General features: G+C 42.6%; 1 protein-coding gene and 1 long non-coding RNA gene across 2 annotated transcripts in view; one reads left to right on the top strand and one right to left on the bottom strand.

Moving 5' to 3' along the window:
• DEFB118 (defensin beta 118) overlaps nucleotides 1-7,035 on the bottom strand; it is a 74,989-nt gene extending 67,954 nt beyond the window's left edge. The window contains exon 1 of the mRNA XM_023220583.3: nucleotides 6,928-7,035. Coding sequence (XP_023076351.1) covers nucleotides 6,928-6,985 — 58 coding nt within the window. The 5' untranslated portion in view covers nucleotides 6,986-7,035. The remainder of the gene's footprint in view (nucleotides 1-6,927) is intronic.
• On the top strand, nucleotides 5,411-20,706 carry LOC116418557. Its single transcript, XR_004228646.1, has 3 exons — nucleotides 5,411-5,420; nucleotides 18,582-18,587; nucleotides 20,519-20,706. It is a non-coding gene; the product is annotated as an uncharacterized LOC116418557 (long non-coding RNA).
• The last annotated feature ends 2,454 nt before the right edge of the window (nucleotides 20,707-23,160 follow it).

The raw sequence follows: 23,160 nt of genomic DNA, 5'->3' as shown, positions 1-23,160 counted from the left end.
TTTTTTTTTTTTGGAGACAGAGTTTTACTCTTGTTGCCCAGGCTGGATTACAATAGCGCAATCTCGGCTCACCACAACCTCCGCCTCCTGGCTTCAAGTGATTCTCCTTCCTCAGCCTCCCGAGTAGCTGGGATTACAGGCATGCGCCACCACGCCTGGCCAATTTTGTATTTTTAGTAGAGACAGGGTTTCTTCATATTGGTCAGGGTGGTCTCGAACCCCTGACCTCAGGCGATCCGCCCACCTCAGCCTCCCAAAGTGCTGGGATTACAGGCGTGAGCCACTGCACCCGGCTCTTTTACTTTTTTTTAAGTTATGGGCTCTGGCCATGTTGCCTAGGCTGTTCTTGAACTCCTGGGCTCCATCAATCCTCCCACCTCAGCTTCCCAAAGTCCTGGGATTACAGGTGTGAGCCATAGGACCCAGCCTCTTGGGAAGTTTTCCTCATTCATTTTAGAGTTTACTTCTTTAATCTGCCACTATCCTGTAACTGCATGACGACAAGAACTTCCTTTGTTTGCCTATTACTCAGCATTTAGGGAAGCACTCAGCACACATTAACTAAATGAGACTGTTAGCTCTTCGGACAGGTGTCTTATCCTTAGAATAGTTTAAATCCCCAGATTTCCAGGGTAGTGTTGATTTTTCCAAACACTATATTAAAGTGTTTGCGGAGTGAGAGGCAGAGCTTTGTATTTCTTTTCAGATGGTTTCATTCTTTTCAGTAGGGACAAGGCACAATTTTACATTTGGCCCAGTTCGGCTGGTGTTCACGGAGTTCCTGCTCTGTGTCAGGCACCTGCCAAGGGCTGGCAGTCCCTGGAGGGGAACCCATGCTCCTCACTCCGGAGGAGCTCACTGAATCTGGTGGTGACAGAGTGGGCTCCTTCCTGGATGAGGACAGGTGTCCATCAATATCATGGAGTGATTTCTGTGGCCTCCTGGGCCAGTCCTGTCTGGGGAGTAAAGATCCTACCTTAGCGGATGGAACAGCCTCTCTGTTCTTCAGCCTCATGTCGTTGACATGGGAATAACAATACCTGGGCCAGGTGCGGCGGCTCACCCCTTAATCCCCAGCACTTTGGGAGGCTGAGGCGAGCAGATCACATGAGGTCAGGAGTTTGAGACCAGCCTGGCCAACATGGTGAAACCCTGTCTTTACTAAAAATACAAAAATGAGCCGGGTGTGGTGGTGGGTGCCTGTAATCCCAGCTACTTGAGAGGCTGAGGCAAAAGAATTGCTTGAACCTGGGAGGCAGGGGCTGCAGTGAGCCGAGATTGTGCCACTGCACTGCAGCCTGGGTGACAGAATGAGACTCTGTACCCGCCCTGCCTCAAAACAAACAAACAAACAAACAAACACCCAATACCTGCTTGCTGCATGGAAATGAGTCCTGACAGCCACTTCCTGCTCAGAGTTTTAGGATCCTGCAGCCTGGGTACACTGAAATGGTGCTGCTGTTCTTGAGGAGGTTTTTTGTTTTTGTTTTACATTATTGGGGTCTTGCTGTGTTGCCCAGGCTGGTCTTGAACTCCTGGGCTCAAGCGATCCTCCTGAGGAGGAATTTTACAAACCCAAGACCAGGAAACCCCAGGGAGAGAACCTCTGGCTTGGGTAGCATGAGTACCCACTTGAACCTGGTTGGAGCTGTGTGGCCTCAGGCAAAGCATGCAAGCTTCCTGCATCTCATCTGTGAATGAGGTGCACCACAGGCGCCACAGGGCTGTGGGGAGAGTTGCAGGAGTCCGGCACAGAGTGGGTGCTCAGTAAGGCTTAGTTTCCTTTCCCCTCCTTCAGGAAGACCACAGTCACCACCTGCAATAGGCCGAGAGACTCCTTCCTGCCGCAGGTGGAGCTGGGGGCTGGGCCCAAAGGCAGACAGAGACAGTGGAGCTGTACTCAGGCTGGAAGCCTCCCCAAAGTCTCTGCAGCTCCCTTCGCCTGGTCAAGGACTTGGTCAGGTCAAGGCCAATAAGCCCCCGGGGGCAAAATAAAGACCATGCGATAGGCCAGACGAGGAGGAGGCAGTATTAGCCACAACTTTTATAAGACAGCATCTAATCATTAAGTACACAAATTTTTGAAAATCTTACTATGTGCCAGGCACTTTCCGGAGGACATGAGGTATCGGGTGAAAGGAAAAAGTTAGTCAACGGCAGCCGAGATCAGCTCACTGCCCAGAATATTGGTTGTTTTTTTTTTTTTTCAATGTCTCACTTGGGCCCCATTTCAGATACAGTGACCAACTCCCTGAGAGGACAACCTTGTGCTTCTGGTCACATAGCCCATTCGTGCAGGGCTGGGCCTGCTGTCATGTGTATTTTGTGCTTCTGAAGATCATTTTTCAGTAGTGGGTGTAAGAGTGATGAATTTGACCAGGCACGGTGGCTCATGCCTATAATCCCAGCAATTCAGGAGGCTGAGACAGGAGGATTGCTCGAGGCCAGGAGTTTGAGACCAGCCTGGGCAACATAGTGAGACCTCCCCCTGGCCCCCGCCATCTCTACAAAAATATAACAAATTAGCTGGGTATGGTGGTACATGCCTGTAGTCTCAGCTACTTGGGAGGCTAAGGTGGGAGGATCCCCTGAACCCAGGAGTTCCAGGGTGCAATGAGCGAGGACTGCACCACTACACTTGAGCCCAGGGGTTCAAGTCTATAGTCATGATTATGCCGCCGCACTCCAGCCTGGGTGACAGAACGAGACCCCAACTCAACAAAAAATAATAATGAATTTGGATCGAGTTAAAGGGAGATCTCTCCCTTTCTTTCAACTGAGAAATATCACCCTTTTGAGAGTGAGATTTCACTGTAGGCTCTCTAGCTGAACTGTCTTAAGAGATGATAGCCCTCACATTCCTGCCTTTGGAGTCTCACTGCAGCGCAGAGAGGGGCCCAAAGTCACACAGCAAATGTGCAGCTGAGATGGGACTAGGACGGGCGTGAAGACAAGCTGCAGGGTAGAGCGTAAGCTCCAAGAGGCAGTCAAAGGTGGAGCAGGTGGGTCTTGGTTCTTCTGGGAGCCCCAGAAACCACCCCTCTTTACAGCCACTCTCCCTTCTCCTTGAGCTGTTTTTTTTCCCAATGGCAAATAAAGCCCAGACCCAGTCTGAGCCGGGGAGACCATTCTTCCTCACCTGGCTCTAGGCCATCTGAGAACAAAAGCAAGCATACTTACTGATTTGTCATCACAGGCTTGGGAAGATGGCTCTGCTGAGACGCATGCTGTGGCTGGACAGGTTAGGGCTTTGGGGCCCCTTCTGGAAGCCTGCCAGTGTCCTTGGTCCTAGGACACCCAGAACTCTCTCAGCCTGGAAGGAGCTTCAGGGAGAGGCTAGGTGTCGGTTTGGGTAGCTCAGCATCCGTCTGCAGTCAGCAGTTTGTACAGCAGGGGTGGATCAGCCGCCCCATGCTCCTGAGGGTTTCTGGATTGGGGAACCCTCCCAAACACAGCCGAGCCAGGGAAGGAAGGCCCAGGGCCCTTTGAGCTCTGTCACAGAGACACAGGCGTGGGGTCCTTGGAGCTCTAGCTCTGACTGCAGACTCTGGTTCTCACAACCACCCGTTTCCTCTGACGGCATCACAGACCGTGGAGGAGCCACCTTCCCCGAGTTCCTGTTTCTAGGGGAGCAGCTGCTGCCTTGTCATGATCCTGGAGCAAAAGGTTTTTCTCTGGCTTTGTGGCATGGTCTTGTCCAAGGAACACAGGACTGAGGAAAATGAGCAGGAGTTCCCATGCTGGCCTGACCATAACAATCACTCAACCGGGCTTAATTGTAGTAATTTCTGGGATCTCCCAAACCTTCGTAAATCCAAGTCACCAGACAGGGAGCCCAGGAATCTAAATTTTAAACCAAGAGATTCCCTTGACTGCCGAGTTTGGGAAGCAGTGCCTTCTCAACATTTAGTGTGCATAGAAATCACCTGGAGATCTTGTTAAACTGCAGGCTCTGATTCAGAAGGTCTGGGGCGGACTTCAATATTTTGCATTTCTAATAAGCTCCCAGGTGACCCCCATGTTGCCAGTCTGGGGACACTTTGAATAGCAGTATCTGGACAGTGGTCTCCAAGTGTGGTCCCTAGACCTGCAGCCTCAGTGGGAATTTGTTAGACATGCAAATTCTCAGGCTGCATCCCAGATCCACGGAATCATACTCTGGGGGTAGGCCGGCAATCTGTTTTCATGCTTCCAGGTGATTCCAATGCATGCCCAGGCTTGATTTCTTTTTTAACGGGGTCTTGCTTTGTCACCCAGGATAGAGTGCAGTGGCACAATTATAGCTCAGTGCAACCTAGACCCAGGCTCAAGTAATCCTCCCTTCTCAACCTTGAGTAGCTAGGACTACAGGTGTGCACCAGCACTCATGGCTAATTTTAACATTTTTTTTGTAGAGATGAGGTTTCACTGTGCTGCCTAGGCTGGTCTCAAACTCCTGGCTTCAATTGATCCTCCCGCCTCCGCCTCCCTAAGTGTTGGGATTACAAGCATGAGCCACAGTCCGTGCCCAAGCTTGAGAGTCACTGGTCTAGGATAAAGAATGTGACTCCGGCTGAATTGTCTTTGATCAGTGTGTTACCTTCAGTCCCACCTTTCATTAAGATTTAACCACACCCTCTTGCTGCTTCCCCATTAGGGGGATTAGTACCCTTGGAGACAAAGGGCCCACTGCACTGAAATGACTCCTGACTCCAGCTCAGCCCATGCAGCCTTTTCTGGGGCCTTGCCAGCTAGAGCACTCCTGCTCAGGTTCTCCCTTGATCCTGGGGAAGGCTGGTTTGACTTTTATCTTTGTAGGCACTTGGCATAGCGAGCTGAAGGAGCCAGAGTGGAGGCACACTTCTGCACGAAAGTTCTAATCAGGATGTTAGAATGGGTGACAGCCACTCAGGGACGTAGGCCTTGGCTTGAGCCCACCTTCCCACTCCTGCTGCCATACAACTCTAATGCCCGTCTTCTATTTGGAAATGCACATTTCCAAAACAAGCCTCAAGGTGCAGTTCATGAATGAGGCAGGAAGTAGGGAATCTCTGGTCTCTTCTTAAAAGAATCCCACCGCATAACTCTCCTTTTCTACTTAGGGAAGCACCTAAGAATTACAAAATTTAAAATCCTAGATCTTCCACTAAGAAATATGCACTGGTGTTCCTCCCTGGCTCCTGGCCAGAGCTCTTAAAACCCTTCTAATTTCCTCGGTGACAGAAGTGTTTTCTGTTCTAATGAGGCAACACTTGGTGGGCTCCTGGATGGGGACCGGTCCCTAGAAAGACAAAGCCATCATTATGAGCTTGGAGCTTTCAGTCCCACCCTCATCCTCTGGAGTAGGGAGAGGAGCTGGAGATTGAGCTAATAATTGATAATGCTTATGTGATGAAGCTTCCATAAAAATCCCTAAAGTACGAGGTTCAGAGAGCTTCCAGGTTGGTGAACACATCCAGCACACCAGAAGGATGGCACACTCCAACTCCCTGGGACCCCTCCAGACTTTGCTCTACGTATTTTTTTTTTTTTTTTAAAGACAGAGTCTTGCTATGTTGCCCAGACTGGAGTGCAGTGGCACAATTTAGGCTCACTGCATCCTTTGCTTCCTGGGTTCAAGCAATCCTCTTGCCTCAGCCTCCCGAGTAGCGGGGATTACAGGTGCCCACCATCATGCCCAGTTAATTTTTGTATTTTTAGTAGAGACGGGGGTTTCATCATGTTAGCCAGGCTGGTCTCGAACTCCTGACCTCAGGGGATCCACCTGCGTTGGCTTCCTAAACTGCTGGGATTACAGGCTTGAGCCACTGTGTCCAGCCTCCTACATATTTTTTTTTTGTTTGAGACAGAGTTTTGCTCTTGTTGTCCAGGCTGGAGTGCAATGGCACGATCTCGGCAACTTCTGCCTCCTGGGTTTAAGCGATTCTCCTGCCTCAGCCTCCCAAGTAGCTGGGATTACAGGCATCTGCCACCATGCCCGGCTAATTTTTGTATTTTTAGTAGAGACAGGATTTCACCATGTTGACCAGCCTCGAACTCTTGACCTTGTGATCCACTTGCCTTGGCCTCCCAAGGTGCTGGGATTACAGGTGTGAGCCACCACACCCGGCCCTATATACTTCTTTATCTGGGCAGTTACCGGTTACCTGTTGTATCCTTTATCGTATGCTTTTTTTTTTTTTTTTTGAGACGGAGTCTTGCTCTGTCACCCAGGTTGGAGTGCAGTGGCACGATCTTGGCTCACTGCAAGGTCTGCCTTCGGGTTCACACCATTCTCCTGCCTCAGCCTCCCGAGTAGCTGGGACTATAGGTGCCTGCCACCACGCCCAGCTAATTTTTTGTATTTTTAGTAGAGATGGGGTTTCACCGTGTTAGCCAGGATGGTTTTGATCTCCTGACCTCATGATCACTATATTGCCCAGGCTGGTCTTGAACTCCTGGGTTCAAGTGATCCTCCTCCTCCCAAAGTGCTAGGATTACTGGTGTGAGCCACCACATCCAGCCTCATATCCTTTTGAATAATAAACCAGTAAATTCAGTGTTTCCCTGAGTTCTGTGAGCCATCCTAGCAAACTATCAAACCTGAGGGAGGGGGTCCGATTTGTAGCCAGGATGGACAGAAGTATGAATAACCTGGGGATCCACTGCTTGCAACTGGCATCTGAAGCAGGTCTTGTGGGCCTGAACCCTTAACCTGTAGGGTCTGTGCTAACGCCACGAAGCTGGAGTCATAATTTAGGACACCTACTCCATGTCTGGGGTGTTGGAGAATTGGTTGGTATGGGAAAAAAGCTCATACATTTGGTCACAGAAGTGTTGGAATTGTTGAGTGTAGTGGAGGAAACTGTTTCCCATACAGCCACTTACTAGTTTTGTGACCATTTACAAACTAGTTATCTCTGGACCCACTACACCTCTATTTTCGTAGCTTCCCTGACCTCTGATTACCTGGGATCACTTGGGGTAGGAGCACAAGGATAGGAAGAGCCAACAGCAGGAGTTTCATGGTGCTTGGGAAACAGGAGATGGTAGATCTAGAAGTTCAGAATGCTGTGTGCAGTGTGAGTCTGAACAAGAGTTTTATTGGCCTCTCTGCAGTGGGGGCAGAGGGATGGGCACAGAACCAGCCGGATGTCTAAGAGTTTATCGATGCATAACATCAGTCTATTGTGTGGCACACAGGCTGAGCATTTGATCCAGGCACTGGGAGGGCATTCGGAGGGTTACAAGTCACAGGCTTTGAGGAGGTGTTTGGAGCAATGGAGTGGGAAGATTCACACTGGGACATCTTCCCTAACTTTCCCCAATCTCTTGATCTCTCGTTAGGGCTCAGCCCTTCTTCACAGTCCCTTTCATTCTAGCATAAACCTGCTTTTGAATGGTCTACTTATCTGTGTGTCTCCCTGCACTGGGCTGTGAAATTCCTGAGAGTAGGGAACGTGTCTTTCATTTTTGAGTCCCCAAGGCACAAAGCATGCTGTCAGTGAAGGTTTGTGGAAATAAACGAAAATGAACACATGTCAATCTATAAGCCAAATCCCTCTTTCACATATGTGCCCACCAGGGAAAGTGACTTGCCCAATAAGTCACTTGCTGCAGAAGTTTGAGGGAGATCATTTATAAGACTCAAAGGGGGATGCTACCTAATGTCATTAAAAAAAATTCCCTAGCTGGGCGTAGTGGCGGGTGCCTGTAATCTAAGCTACTCAGGAGGCTGAAGCAGGAGAATCACTTAAACCGAGGAGGCGGAAGTTGCAGTGAGCCGAGATCGTGCCACTGCACTCCAGCCTGGGCAACAGGCTGTCTCAAAAAAAAAAAAAAAGAAAAAAAAGAAAAAAAAAAATCCCTGCTATTTTCAAATTAATTTTGTTTTATGTTTTTATTTTTTTGAGACAGGATCTCGCTGTGTAGCCCAGGCTAGGGTGCAGTGGTGCAATCACAGCTTATTGCAGCCTCAATCTCCTGAGCTCAAGCAATCCTCCCACCTCAGCATCCTGGGTAGCTGGGACGCACAGGTATTCACCACCATGCCCGAATATTTTTTATTTTTTATTTTTTTTTGTAGAGACAGGTCTTACTATGTTGCCCAGGCTAGTCTCAAACTCCTGAATTCAAGTGATCCTCCCTCCTTGGCCTCCCAAAGTGCTGGAATTATAGGCATGGGCCACTGCACTTGGTCTCCAAATTAATTTTAGATGAATATGTTCTAACAGGCAGAGCTCTCTCACTATGGAATGGTTTCCCAGGGAGGGAGGCGGTATTCTATAATTCATTTTTCAAGCAGGGCCTAAGTGATTAAATAGGATGGATTTCTATATAGAATAAAGAATGTCTTTTCTAGTTCCTTCTAAGCATAAAAATCTATGTTCCTAATTTTATGAATGGTTTCTCTACATGTCCTGATAATTGCAGAGATCCCTGACTCTTTCTAAACTTAAGAACTTGAGAAACACCTTTTTTCGCTCATGCTACAGAAAAGCAGGAAAATCTAGATTACCCCTACCCCAATTCACAGAGCCTGATCTCATATCTGAGATGGCGGTGGTGGTGGGAATGGAGAAGGGCTGTTAAAAAAAAAAAAAAGCCCTGAAGGGGAAGGACTCATCACAGGGGAGAAGCTAGGTGGGTGCAGTCCATGGTGTCCAGTGAGTCCCTGGCCCAGTGCCCACAGCCAGCCACTCTTGTCAAGGGATATATCCAGGCCATATCCATTAAGAAATATATCTGAACTTTTCTTCTTCTTTCTTCTTCTCCCTCTCTCGCCCTCTGCCTCTTCCTCTCCCTCTCCCTCTCCCTCTACTTCTTCTTTTTTTTGAGACAGCGTCTCACTCTGTTGCCCAGGCTGGAGTGCAGTGGTGAGATCTCAGCTCACTGCAACCTCCACCTCCTGGGTTTGAGCGATTCTGTTGCCTCAGCCTCCTGAGTAGCTGGGACCACAGGTGCGCGCTACCATGCCCGGCTAATTTTTGTACTTTTAGTAAAGATGGGGTTCTGCCATGTTGACCAGGCTGGTCTCCAATTCCTGACCTCAATGATCCGCCTGCCACAGCCTCCCTCATACTGTTGTTTTAATCTGCATTTCTCTTATCATCCTGTGATCAAAGTTTCTGAATGGCTTTCTTTCAAAGACCTGCAAGACCCTATGTGATGTCAACTCCCATTATATTTTCTCCAAAGTGCTGGGATTACAGGCGTGAGCCACCATGCCCAGCCAAGTTCTTATTTTTTTTAACAGCTTTATTGAGATATAATTAACAAACAACAAACTTCCAGTGTCTAAAGTATGTAATTTGATAATTTTGACAGGTATGTACTCATGAAACCTTCATCACAATCAAGAAAGTGAACATTTCTACTACCCCCAAACATTCTTCATGTCCCTTAGGAATACCTCCCTCCTGCCTCTCCTTGTCTTCTCCCTCCATCCCCAGAAGACCTCTGATCTATTTTGTAGATATAACTATACATTAGTTTGCGTTCTCCAGAATTTTATATAAGTGTAGCCACAGAGTAGGTACTCTTTTTTATCTGGTTTCTATAAGTCATTGGCATTATTTGAGAATCAGCCATGTAACATGTTTCACCAATTTACTCCTTTTATTGCTGAGTAGTATTCCATTGTATGAGTAAACCACAGTTTATGCATTCAGACATTTGATTTGTTTCCAGTTTTGACTATCACAAGTGAGGACGCTATGAACATTCATGTACAAGTCTTTGTGTGCAGATATGATTTTTGGTCTTATGGGAAAAATACCTAGGAGTAGATTGGCTGAATTGCATGGCAGGTACGGTTTCCCACAGAGGTAGGGAGTATTCTATGACTTTAACATATTAGGAAAGTCTTTAACATATTAGGATCTGTTTTCCAAAGTGGTTGTATCATTTTCCATTCTCAATGTATAAGGGTTTCAATTCCTTCATATCCTCACCAGTACTTGGTATAGTCAGTCTTTTTAATTTTAGTCATTCTAGTAATTGTACAGAGATCTGTTCAAGGCTGTGGGGGCCCACCTCTTGCATCAGCATGGCCTGGATGTGAGACATGGAGTCAAAGGAGATTATTTTGGAACTTTAAGGTACAATGACTGCCCTATTGGATTTCAGACTTGCATGGGGTCTGTAGCCCCTTTGTTTTGGACAATTTCTCCCATTTGGAACGGATGTATTTACCCAATGCCTGTACCCTCATTGCATCTAGGAAATAACTAACTTGCTTTCAGTTTTACAGATTCATGGGCAGAAGGGACTTGCCTTGTCTCAGATGAGACTTTGGACTCGGGCTTTTTAATTAATGCTAGAATGAGCGAAGACTCAGGGGACTGTTGGAAAGGCATGATTGTCTTTTGAAAAGTGAGAACATGAGGTTTTGGAGGGGCCAGGGGCAGAATGATGTGGTTTGTGTGTTCTCACCCAAAATCTCATCTTGAATTATAAACCCCACGTGTCAAGGGTGGGACCAGGTGGAGGTAATCAGATCATGGGAGTGGTTCCCCCATGCCATTCTCATGATACTGAGTGAGTCTCACAAGATCTGACAGTTTCATAAGCATTTGGCATTTCCCCTCCTTACACTCACTCCGTCCTGCCACCCTGTGAAGAAGATGCCTGCTTTTCCTTTGCCTTTGCTGTGATTGTAAATTTCCTGAGGCCTCCCCAGCAATGCAGAACTGTGAGTCAATTAAACCTCTTTCTTTTATAAATTACCCAGTCTCGGGTATTTCTTCATAACAGTGAGTGTGAGAACAGACTAATACAGCATCTCATTATGGTCTTATTTATTTATTTTTTTGAGACAGAGTCTTGCTGTGTTGCCCAGGCTGGAGTGCAGTGGCATGATCTCAGCTCACTGGAACCTCCGCCTCCTGGGTTCAAGTGATTCTCCTGCCTCAGCCTCCCAAGTAGCTGGGATTACAGGCACCCACTACCATGTCTGACTGATTTTTGTATTTTTAGTAGAGATTGGGTTTCACCATGTTGGCCAGGCTGGTCTCGAACTCCTGACCTCAGGGGATCTGCCCACCTCGGCCTCCCAACGTGCTGGGATTACAGGCATAAGCCACCACACCCAGCTGTTCTTAATTTCTAATTCCTTAATTAATAATGATTTTGAAAATCTTTCCACATGTAAAGTTGTTTTGTTTATACTGTATCATTTGCATTTTCATATAAATTTTAAAATGTTTGTCAATTTCTGCATAAAATCATACTGGCATATTAATGGCAATTGCACCGAATCTATAGACCAATTTGGAGAAAACTGACATCTTCACAATATTGAGTTTTCCAGTCCATAAAAATGATATTTCTTTCTACTTACTTAGGTCTTCTTAAATTGCACTCCACAATATTTTATAGTTTTTAATAAACAGGTTTTGCTTACTTTTTGTCAGATTTTCCCTTAGGTATTCCATATTTTTGATGCTATTATAGATTATAATTTTAAAAATTTAATTTGATTGTTTATTGCTGACATATAGAAATACAACTGGTTTTGTATATCAAACTTGTAGGCTACAACTTTACCAAACTCTCCTATTTGTTCTAGTAGCTTTCTCCTATAGTCAGTGGGATTTTCTAATTTTTGTTTTATTTTATTTTATTATTTTTGAGTCAGAGTTTTGCTCTGTCGCCCAGGCTGGGGTGCAGTGGCACGATCTCGGCTCACTGAAACCTCCACCTCCTGGGTTCAAGCGATTCTCCTGCCTCAGCCTCCCGAGTGGTTGGGACTACAGGAGCATGCCACCACGCCTGGCTAATTTTTTGTGTTTTTAGTAGAGATGGGGTTTCACCGTGTTAGCCAGGATGGTCTTCATCTCCTGACCTCGTGATCCGCCTGCCTGCACCTCCCAGAGCGCTGGTGGTGTGAGCCACTGCGCCTGGCCTGGGATTTTCTATATAGAGAATTATGTCATCTGTTAATAGAGTTTTACTATTTCCCCCAGCCCCTGAGTCTTGATACCTCTGATTTCCTTTTCTTGCCTTATTGCAGTCAGTGTTAGATATGGTAAGACCAGACATTCTTCAGGAAAAAGCATTATGTCTTTTCCTATTTAGCGTGATGTTAGTTGTAGGCTTTTCTTATATGTTCCTTTTCAGGTGGAAAAGGTTCCCTTCTATTTAAATTTTATTTCTATCAGAAATAGATTATTGGAACGGTCAACTTGCAATTTTCTGTGTCTACTGAGGTGATTACATGATTTTTCTTTTTTGCTTCATTAATACAGCGAATTACATTGCTTGATTTTCTTCTTTAAAAAAATTTAGTAGAGATGGGGGTTGCCCAGGGTGCTCTTGAACTCTTGGCCTGGAGTGATTCTCCTGCCTTGGTCCCCTTTTTCTTTCATTTCAAACACGAATAACTTTACTTTTTAAATCTATTTTAATGGATAAATAAAAATTGTATATATTATAGCATGCAACATGATGTTTTGAAATATTAACAAGTATACATTGTGAAATGGCTAAATCCAGCTTATTAACATATGCATTACCACATACGTATCACTTTTTTTTGTGGTAAGAACACTTAAAATCTACTCTCTAAGAATTTTCTTTTTCTTTTTTTTTTTTTTTTTGAGACAGAGTCTTGCTCTGTCACCCAGGCTGGAGTGCAGTGGCCGGATCTCAGCTTACTACAAGCTCTGCCTCCTGGGTTTACACCATTCTCCTGCCTCAGCCTCCTGAGTAGCTGGGACTACAGGCGTCCGCCACCTTGCCCGGCTAGTTTTTTGTATTTTAGTAGAGACGGGGTTTCACCAGGTTAGCCAGGATGGTCTCGATCTCCTGACCTCGTGATCCGCCCGTCTCGGCCTCCCAAAGTGCTGCGATTACAGGCCAGAATTTTCAAGTATATAATTCATTGTTATTAATGACAGTCACAATGTCGTATAATAGATCTCTTGAACTTATTCCTCCCGTCTATGCAATTTTGTATCCTTTGACCAACATCTCCCCAATCCTCCCCCCCCCCCCCCCCCCCGTAACCATCCTTCTTCTCCCTGCTTCCCTGAGTCTGACTTTTTTAGATTTCACACGTAAGTGAGATCATTTATTTTTCTGTGCCTGCCTTATTTCGCTTAACATAATGTCCCCCAGGTTCAAGTTCATCCATGTTGTTGCAAATGACAGGACTTCCTTCTTTCTAAAGGCTGAACAGTATTTCCTTGTGTACATGTACCACATTTCCTTTATCCATTCATCTGCTGATGGACCCTTAGGTTGATTCCATGTCTTGGCTATTGTGAATGATGCTACAACATTGCTTAATTTTTGAATGTTAAAATTACCTTGCATTTCTTGGTCTGCAGTCCAGTGCTCTAACCCTGAGCTATACCCCCTCCTTGACCTTGCATTTCTGAGGCATAAAGGATTATATATTATGTAGGATGTATTCTTTGGTCATGATGTATTATTATTTTTATGTTTTGTTGGATATGATTTGCTAAAATTTTGTTTAGAATTTTTGCTTCTAGGTTCAAGATGAGCATTGCCAGTAATTTTTTCCTGATTAATCTAGCTAGAGGTTTATCAGTTTTCTTTCTTCTTACCCCCACACTCATCTTACTAAAATTTGGCTTCTGTACTCATCCTGTCACTGCACGGCTAAAGTCACCTTCTTAAAACCCTCATAGTTACGTTTTTTGTTGTTGTTGTTTGTTTTTTGTTTTGAGACGGAGTCTCGCTCTGTCGCCCAGGATGGAGTGCAGTGTCGCAATCTCGGCTCACTGCAAGCTCCGCCTCCCGGGTTCACTCCAATCTCCTGTCTCAGTCTCCTGAGTAGCTGGGACTACAGGTGCCTGCCACCACACCCGGCTAATTTTTTAATATTTTTAGTAGACCATGTTGCCAGATTGGTCTTGAACTCCTGACCTCAGGTGATCTGCTCGCCTCAGCCTCCCAAAGTGCTGGGATTGTAGGTGTGAGCCACTGTGCCCGCCCAAGGAAGCTAATTTAATTCCACCTCAGCTGAATTGTTTACATTCGCCATACCACAAGTGTAGGAATTTCAACTTAAATTAGGTCCACAATTGTCACTTAAAATGTCTTAAACATGATTGCGCTAGGCAGGAGAAAACTTTTAGGGGTGATGGACAGGTTTATGCCATAGATTGTGGCGATGATGGTTTCACAGGTGTATACTTACCTCCAAATTCATAAGTTGTATACATTAAATATGTACAGCTTTTGAATATCAATCATATTTCAACAAAGTGTTTTAAAAAACAATTGCTCCATGAGGCAGCAAAAAGAAAATTGGTGTTTTAACTAGAGATCTCAGAACCATAGCTGTAGTAAATTATTTGCTAGTTCTCACAATTAAGCGTACATTATAATCTCCCCTGGGGGCTTGCTAAAACAGGTTGCTGGGCCCACTCTCAGAGTTTCTGATTCAGTAGATCTGAAATGGGCTTAAAAATTTGCACTTTTAACAGGTTTCCAGGTGATGCTGATGCTGGTGGTCAGGAGAACCACACTGAGGACCACTGTACTATAGAAAAAGTTTATATATTAGCCAGAATACCCACACACTAATAAATTCTTAAGAGGCAACAACCATTTTTTAAATGTATAATTAACACTTAGTAATTGTACATATTTATGGGATACAATGTGATGTTTCTATATATGTATAAATTGTATAATGATAAAATTGGGAAAATGAGCATATCCATTATCTTAAACATTTATCATTTCTTTGTGATGAGAATATCCAAACAACTCTTTTCTAGCTATTTTGAAATACACACTGTATTCAACTCTGGTCATATTACTGTGCAATAGACCACCAGAACTTGTTCTTCCTATCTAACTATAGTTTTACACTTATTGACCAGTTTCTCACCTTTTTCCCTTTGTTCCACCTTCCCCATCCTCTGGTAACCACTATTCTACTCTCCACTTCTATAAGAACAACTTTTTCGATTCCGCATATGAGTGCAATCATATAGTATTTTTCTTTCTGTGCCTGGCTTATTTTCACTTAACATAGTGTCTTCCAGGTTCATCCACGTTGCCGCAAATGACAAGATGTCATTCATTTTTAATGGCTGAATAATATTCCATTGTGTATATGTGCCACATTTTCTTTTCTTTTCTTTTTTTTTTTTTTGAGATGGAGTCTTGCTCTATCGCTCAGGCTGGAGTGCAGTGGCGCCATTCCGGCTCACTGCAAACTCCGCTTCCTGGGTTCACGCCATTCTCCTGCCTCAGCCTCCGGAGTAGCTGGGACTACAGGCACACACCACCACGCCTGGCTAGGTTTTTTTTCGTGTGTTTTTTAGTAGAGACAGGGTTTCACCGTGTTAGCCAGGACGGTCTCGATCTCGTGACCTAGTGATCCTCCCACCTCGGCCTCCCGAAGTGCTGGGATTGTAGGCGTGAGCCACTGCGCCTGGCCCCTACATTTTCTTTATTCATTCATTTGTTGATGGACACTGAGGTTGACTCTATGTCTTGGCTGTTGTGAACAGTGCCGTAACAAACACGACTGCACATATCTCTTTGACACACTGATTTCATTTCCTTTGGATATATACCCAGTAGTGGGATTGCTGGATCACGTACTAATTCTTAATTTTTCGAGGAACCTCCAAACCGTTTTCCATAATGGCTGTACTAATTTACATTCTCATTAGCAGTATGTGAGTGTTCCCTTTTCACCACATCCTCACCAACACTTGTTATCTTTTGGTTTTTTGACAGCAGTCATTCTGAATGGAGTGAGGTGATATCTCTTTGTAGTTTTGACCTGCATTACCCTTATGCTTAGTGATGTTGAGCATTCATATATCTGTTGGCCATTTGTATGTCTTCGTTTGAGAGATATCTATTCAGGTTTTTTGCCCATTTTAAAATGGGGTTATTTGTTTTTTTGTTTTTGAGTTCCTTACATGTTTTGAATGTTAGTCCCTTTTCAGATGTATGGTTTATAAATACATTCTGCATTCTGTAGGTCGTCTCTTTGCTCTGTTTGTTATTTTCTTTGCTATGCAGAAGTTTTTGGTTTAATGTAATACCGTTTGTCTATATGTGATTAGACAAGCTTTTGTTGCCTGTGCTTTTGAGGTTTTGTACAAAAAATCCTTGCCTAGACCAATATTGTGGAGCTTTTCCCCTATGTTTCTTCCAGTAGTTTTGGGTCTTACATTTAAGACTTTAATCCATTTTGAGTTAATACTTGTATATGGTTAGAAAAAGGAATCTGGTTTCATCCTTCTGCATGTGGATATCCAGTTTTCCCAGCACCACTTATTGAAGAGGCTATCCTTTCGTCATTGTGTGTACCTGGCACCTTTGTTTAAAATCAGTTGGCCGTAGATGTGTGAATTTATTTCTAGGTTTTCTATTTTGTTCTTCTGGTCTATGTGTCTGTTTTGATGCCAATACTATATTGTTTTGGTTGCTATAACTTTGTAGTATGTTTTGAAGTCAGGTAGTGTGATGTGATCAGCTTTGTTCTTTTTGCTCAAGATTGCTTTTGCTATTCAAGGTCTTTCATGGTTCCATATTAATTTTAGGATCATTTAGTCTAAAGATGTAACATCCTCAAGGTGGACGGAAATCTGCTTTCTTTTATTTTTGAGAAATGCTTGTAAAAGGCATTTGGTCATTTTACAGAAAACGTGTAGGTAAGTCATAGAATTTATCAAGTCTCATGGGATAGAGTACAGGCAATTGACAATTTTTACTTTTAGAACCACCATCACTTAGATACCCAACAACAAAATCTGGCTGTTGATTGTTAAGTGAATCTGAATAGTTTTTCTAATGCCACATACTTTAATTAAAAAAGAAAAATAAGTTGGGAAATGCATCTTATATCATTGTCCATTTCATCATGCTTTGATATTGTATTATTAATCTTAATAGTTCCCAAAGGGTTTTTGGGAACTTAACTAACAATGGCTGAAATTTGCTACCCTATATAACTTCAGTGATACCACATATCATGTTAAATGACCAAAGGACATAGAAGAATCAGCTTGAATGCTGAAAAAAAGGACAGAAGAAGAACAGCTGAAGGAAATCTGGATAAGATTAAGTAAAGTATACATCTAGACACTATATGTAACAAATCTATGCAGAGTTTTGAAAGTTAAGTTTTAATGCAAGTAGAACATACTTCCAGAAATGTACACTAATTATTGGTATACAGCTGGATGAATCGTCTTAGAAAAAACTACTCATGTAACAAGGATTAGAAAACCTCTTCATGACCTCTTCCAGTCATTAATGTTCCTCTTCCCCTCCAAGGTAATGCTGTCCTTACTTCTAATACCACCTAGTAGGCTGACTGTAAAAAAGATTCCAATTTTTTATTCCTCCTCAGATCCATGCTCTTTGCTGTGTAATTTTATGATGCCTTCTTATTACAGTCAGGGAGTCTACCTCACCATTTTGTTCTGGGTTCATCCATGTGACTTGCTTGTTAGTAAATGTGATTTCTTATGTAGGCCAAAGTTTATTTACTAATGTGTTAGTTTCTCTCCAAGTCACAACAAGGCCTGACCCTGCTTGGCTTCCGAGATCAGACAAGATTGATCGCATTTAGGGTGATATGGCTGCAGACTAATGTGTTAGCTTCTAAATATGAGTTCTTTGTCATTCTTTTATTGTTAATTTCTAATTTTATTGATTATGTAGGGGAATACAACCTATATGCTATTCTTTTTTTTTTGGCATGCTATTCTTTAATGAAGTTTTCTTTGTGGTCTTAAATGTGGGACATTTTTGCAAAGTTTTGCATGAGCTCAAAGGGATGCTTACTCTCTGTTGAGCACAGAAATGTCCAGATATAAATATATATTCAGTAAATTCAAGTGTATTGAATACATTGGCCAGACCTTCAATGTGTAGTTCTCAATCAAGTGTTAACATTTGAGTTGAAGATCTCTAAATATTATTGCTGACTTATCCATGAAGTGCTGTCATTTGTCATTCTATAAATTTGAAAGCTGAAATAGTTGCTAATATGTTCTTGTAGCTCACTAACAACAACAACAACAAATAATAATAATAATAATAATCTTTTAGAGACACGGTCTCATTCTGTTGCCCAGGCTGAAGTGTAGTGGTGGCATGATCATGGCTCACTTACTGTAGCCCTGACCTCCTGAGCTCTTGCCTCAGCTTCCCAACTAGCTAGGACTATAGGTATGCACCACCATGGCCAGCTAATTAAAACATTTTTTTGTAGTGATGGGGGTCTCACTATGTTGCCCAGGCTGGCCTTCAACTCCAGGCTTCATGCCATCCTCCCATCTGGGCTTCCCAAAGTCCTGGGATTACAGGTGTGAGTCACAGTCCCAATACATAAAATGTATTCTTTATTTTTATTCTTATTCTATAAGCAATCGTATAAAGCCCATGTCCATAATAATCTACCTTTATTGATATTTAAAACTTATCAATAATTATATCTTACCTCTTACCAAGGCAAGTACTTTAGCAGTGCTCTCATATGCCTTGGCTTTCTCTCCACTGAGCTTTGCTCATCCCCTCCCTTAACCATGGTGATTATCTAAAATTTATGGGCAATTATCAGATACATTCTTTCTCTCTTTCTAGTCGAATTTTAAAGTCAACTAGAAAATTGCAAGTAATTGGTAATTCTTACCTTTCATATATCATTTACAACATCCTTCTGTATTTGTTTCTCTTTTTGAGTTTTTCCTCCAGTCTTTATGTGGCAAGCATTCTGAGTCCTTCTATGCTTGAGAATATTTTTTATTATGCCCCTATATTAAATAGCAGTGTAGATGGATATAAAGTTCTAGGCAAAAAGTTCATTTCCTTCACTATTTAAAGTATTTAGTTTTTCTTTCACACCAGTGTTACCGTTGAGAAGTTGCCACAGCCCAAATTTTTCTAGGTTTTCATGAAAAAGTTCATTTGAGTTTTCTAAAGCTTTTACTTTTTGTCCTAGAAGGCAAGTGATTTCATCCAGCCATGTATGACCCACAGAGACTTAGAAAAGGTGCTCATGAAAAACAAAATAATACACTTACTCAACCTAGCAAATTGACTTCTAGGAACTTGTTTAGACATTTTTACCCAAATATATAAAAATATATGTGCAAAAAGTCAGTTGTGGTTTTGTTTGTTTTATCAAAGATTTGGTAAGATTTCATTTTACACTCAATAGAGATTAGATATATAAACTAGGATCTATCCACATGATGGAATAATATGTAACTTCCAGAAGCAAAGAGGCAAAATTTTATGTGCTGACAAGGAAGATGTCGAGAATATATTGCTGAATTTAAAAAATTTTAGAGCAATGTATAGTTACCTTTGTTGGTTAAAAAAGAAGTACAGGTACAGTATATTTATGTGGATTTATATATGCATAGAAAAAAGGTTTTAAATGTCAGGCACAAGAGGAGAATGATACCTTGTCTAAAAATTATTCATGCCTTCATAAGCAGTAGTTTCAAAACTCTGGCCATTTGTTTGTGAAATCTTGCTGGAAATCATTAACAAAATCACAGACTTTTATGGTTGGAAAGGAGCAGAAAGGCCTGTACTTTCTTCCACATAGCTACTCTGCAGATATTTTTATCCTAGAATAGGAGTACAGGAACTTTGTATGAAGTGATAATAGAACTTAATGTCCAAGAAAGGCCTCAGGACTCATGATTTGGTAGAGATTAGAAAGACAACTGAAGTCAGACAGCCCCTCAGTTGGGTCATTGGTACATTGGCGCAAAGCACCACGTGCAATTTGGGATGCTGAAGTTACAGCTGAGTATGAAAGGGACTTCTCGTAAGACACCCTGCCCTACTTTACGGTTCCAGGCATCCTGGCCAGATACACATTCCCAATATGGGGCCTTAGGTTTGTCCTAGGAGGAAAGCATTCTGATAAATTCAGGCCTATTTCAACCATCCCTAAAAACCCTATTTCAATGGAGGAAAAGGTATTAAGTCTTCCACGGACAGTTCGCTATGCTAGCTCTTTTTCCCTTCTTCCTTGATTCTGTTTACCTGGGAACATCTGGAACAGGACCAAAAATACAGTAAGAGCCAGTAGCAAGAATTTCATGATCTTTGAGAAGGATATGGCAGATCCAGGAGTTGAGAACATCCTGCAACAGGGCTCTGGACTCAGGTTTTTATTTGCTTCCATGGGGCGGAGTCCAGGGCATGAGTCATAGGTAATGATGCAAAGAGAGGTATAAAGGGACATTGATCCTTTGGCCAGTAGCATTAACTGATTATTCCCCACTCAGAGCTCTGTTCTAGATACACTGAGGGCAGGCAGAAGAATGGAAGAAAAGGTAAAACTGTCATGCAAGTATATACACAGAGGATCCACAAACCGGGAAGTCTACCTTCCTATGGGAGTGTTGGGATCTCTACTCATAGCTCCTCCCATTCTATCCTAGCACTCATCACACTGCATCAGAACCAACTGAAAACTCCTTGTTTCCAGAGTCAGGGGCTTAAACTTAGGGAAGCTCAGCAAAGAATATTTTAGTATTCTTTTAATAATAGTAATATTTTAGTCCTTTCGGCCGGAACCGCCATCTTCCAGTAATTCGCCAAAATGACGAACACAAAGGGAAAGAGGAGAGGCACCCGATATATGTTCTCTAGGCCTTTTAGAAAACATGGAGTTGTTCCTTTGGCCACGTATGTGCGAATCTATACGAAAGGTGATATTGTAGACATCAAGGGAATGGGTACTGTTCAAAAAGGAATGCCCCACAAGTGTTACCATGGCAAAACTGGGGTTACCCAGCATGCTGTTGGCATTGTTGTAAACAAACAAGTTAAGGGCAAGATTCTTGCCAAGAGAATTAATGTGTGCATTGAGCACATTAAACACTCTAAGAGCCGAGATAGCTTCCTGAAACGCGTGAAGGAAAATGATCAGAAAAAGAAAGAAGCCAAAGAGAAAGGTACCTGGGTTCAACTGAAGCGCCAGCCTGCTCCACCCAGAGAAGCACACTTTGTGAGAACCAATGGGAAGGAGCCTGAGCTGCCGGAACCTATTCCCTATGAATTCATGGCATAATAGGTGTTAAAAAAAAAAAAAAAGACCTCTGGGCTGAAAATAATAATAATATTAATATTTTAATATTCTTTTCTGATGCACATATTTTTAACACATTAAAAAATCTTAAATCTGTTAAACACATCTTAATAAACCCATTTTTAGACAATGCATAACATCAGGATCTTTGAAATAAAATAGGTCAGACTTCCTTATTTTACAGATGGGAGCACTGAGGTCAAGAGAGGAAGAGTGACTAGCAGGCAGGAGAGTTGGGGAAAGGATACTTATAACAGGGCCTGAAATGCCCTCTTCCCAGGGTAGGTGAAGGGCTATGGGAATGCTCCTTCTGACACAGGCCTCCTGGAAAGAGTACAGTCACTTCTATGAACCCCAACACACAGAGCAAACTTTGCATCCAGCTGTCACCCAGGATCTACCTCAGTCTTGTTTCTCTTAGGCTTCATTTTCACCCTCTATCAGCCCCTGTGGAAAGGAGTCATATAACCATATACTTACATGCCTGCTTGGCCACAGAAGAAGTAATAAAGCTTGAGAAGAGGGGCTTAATGTTATTTTTCTGAATAAATTTCCAGGTGGTTTATTTCCTTTGGTCACTTTTGTTTGTGATTGATTTCTGGCCTTAATGGACTATTGTCAGAAACAAGGGACTGATAATCTTTGGTTTTGGGAATTTAGAAATGATTTCTTTTTGCCAAAGAACTTGGTTCTTTCATATGATATGGGACAAAGTCCTCTATTAAATTAAGCTTTTCACTCCCTTAATCAATGTAAATATTCTTACTTATTTTCTATTTACTTGATGGGTAAAATACTCAGAGAACTATATTAAAATCCCCATGTGATTAAGCATTTAAACAAGTTCTTATATTTTTAGTAGTTTTTACATTACATACTTATTTTGTTGCTTTATTTCATGGTGCACACATTTCTATGTTGCCAAGGCTGGTCTTGAACTCCTGGCCTCAAGCAATCCTCTTGCCTTGACCTCCTAAAGTGTTGGAATTACAGGCATGAGCCATTGTGCATGGCCACTGTACTGTGTTTCTTCCAGAATTGCAGATGAGAAGTCTGATGTTGGTTTGATTCTCTTTCCTTTGTTGGTATCTTGCATCTTTTGCCTAGAAACTTCTGATATTGCCTTTTTGTCCTGGAAATACAATTTTAAAAAAAAGTAATATGTGTCTAGATATGTGCTTTTTCTCACAGATATCCCTGGGACTTGGTGAATCCTCTCAATCTAAAAACCCATGTGTTCCTTCAGTTCTCAGAAATTTTCTTCTATTATGTTTCTAATTGTAACTTCTACTTTTTTCTTTCTAATTATTGAGCTTATTATTTGTAGAGGTGGCAGGAAAGTGTTCTTTAAAATACTTTTCCTTCTTTAAGAGTGTAGCAGGTTTTCTCATGAAAGCATGAGGAATGTGCAGGAAGCATTAACCCAGCTAACAATTTTCATTTCATTGTATTTTGTTTTCCATTGTGAAATATCTTTTCCATTTCATCTTTTAGACCACCAATTTGTTACTACTGTGACCATCTTTTGTTTATTTATTTTAATACAATTTTAAACTGACCATAATGCTTTAAGTTATGTGCCTTTTTGTGCTTTATTTCTATTTCCTGGTAAGTCTGTGTTATGTTAAAAATTTAACTTTTCATGTGATTCTTCTATTAGTTTCTCTTGAAAGAGGATGTAGTAGGAGTAAACTGCTTTTGTGTGTACTTCATGACCCTTTAGGGAACTGTCTCTTGGTGGGGCTGCCAACCACAGGATCATAACTCCATAACCATTGGTGAGGACACAAGGGCCGTGGTGGGTGACTTAATCCTGGTGTTAGGATCTTGAGCAAAACAAACTGGGGTCACATGTCTTTACCCTAGAAGCAAAATTGTGGCCTTCCTGTCTTCAGAGAAGGAGATGTGCTCTTTCACTTTGACTCACATGACAAAGAATTACCTGACGATAAGTCAGTGCAGATTTTGGGCATTTAAACAGGTGAATGACCACAACTGCCCCTTCGTTAATAAGTGACAGAGCCAGGATTCAGATCCGAGTCTGGCATCAGAGTTTTTGGGCTTAATCATTATGATATACTTTCTGCAAAATGTTCATCTTCTTTAAAAGGGACTATCCTCTCTTTGTCCAAGGCAATATT

Source organism: Piliocolobus tephrosceles, chromosome 20 (assembly GCF_002776525.5).
Source record: "Piliocolobus tephrosceles isolate RC106 chromosome 20, ASM277652v3, whole genome shotgun sequence".
In the NCBI taxonomy this organism is placed as follows: Eukaryota; Metazoa; Chordata; class Mammalia; order Primates; family Cercopithecidae; genus Piliocolobus; species Piliocolobus tephrosceles.
The sequence above is the reverse complement of the archived record's forward strand: the minus strand, read 5'-3'. Positions and strand labels throughout refer to the sequence as shown.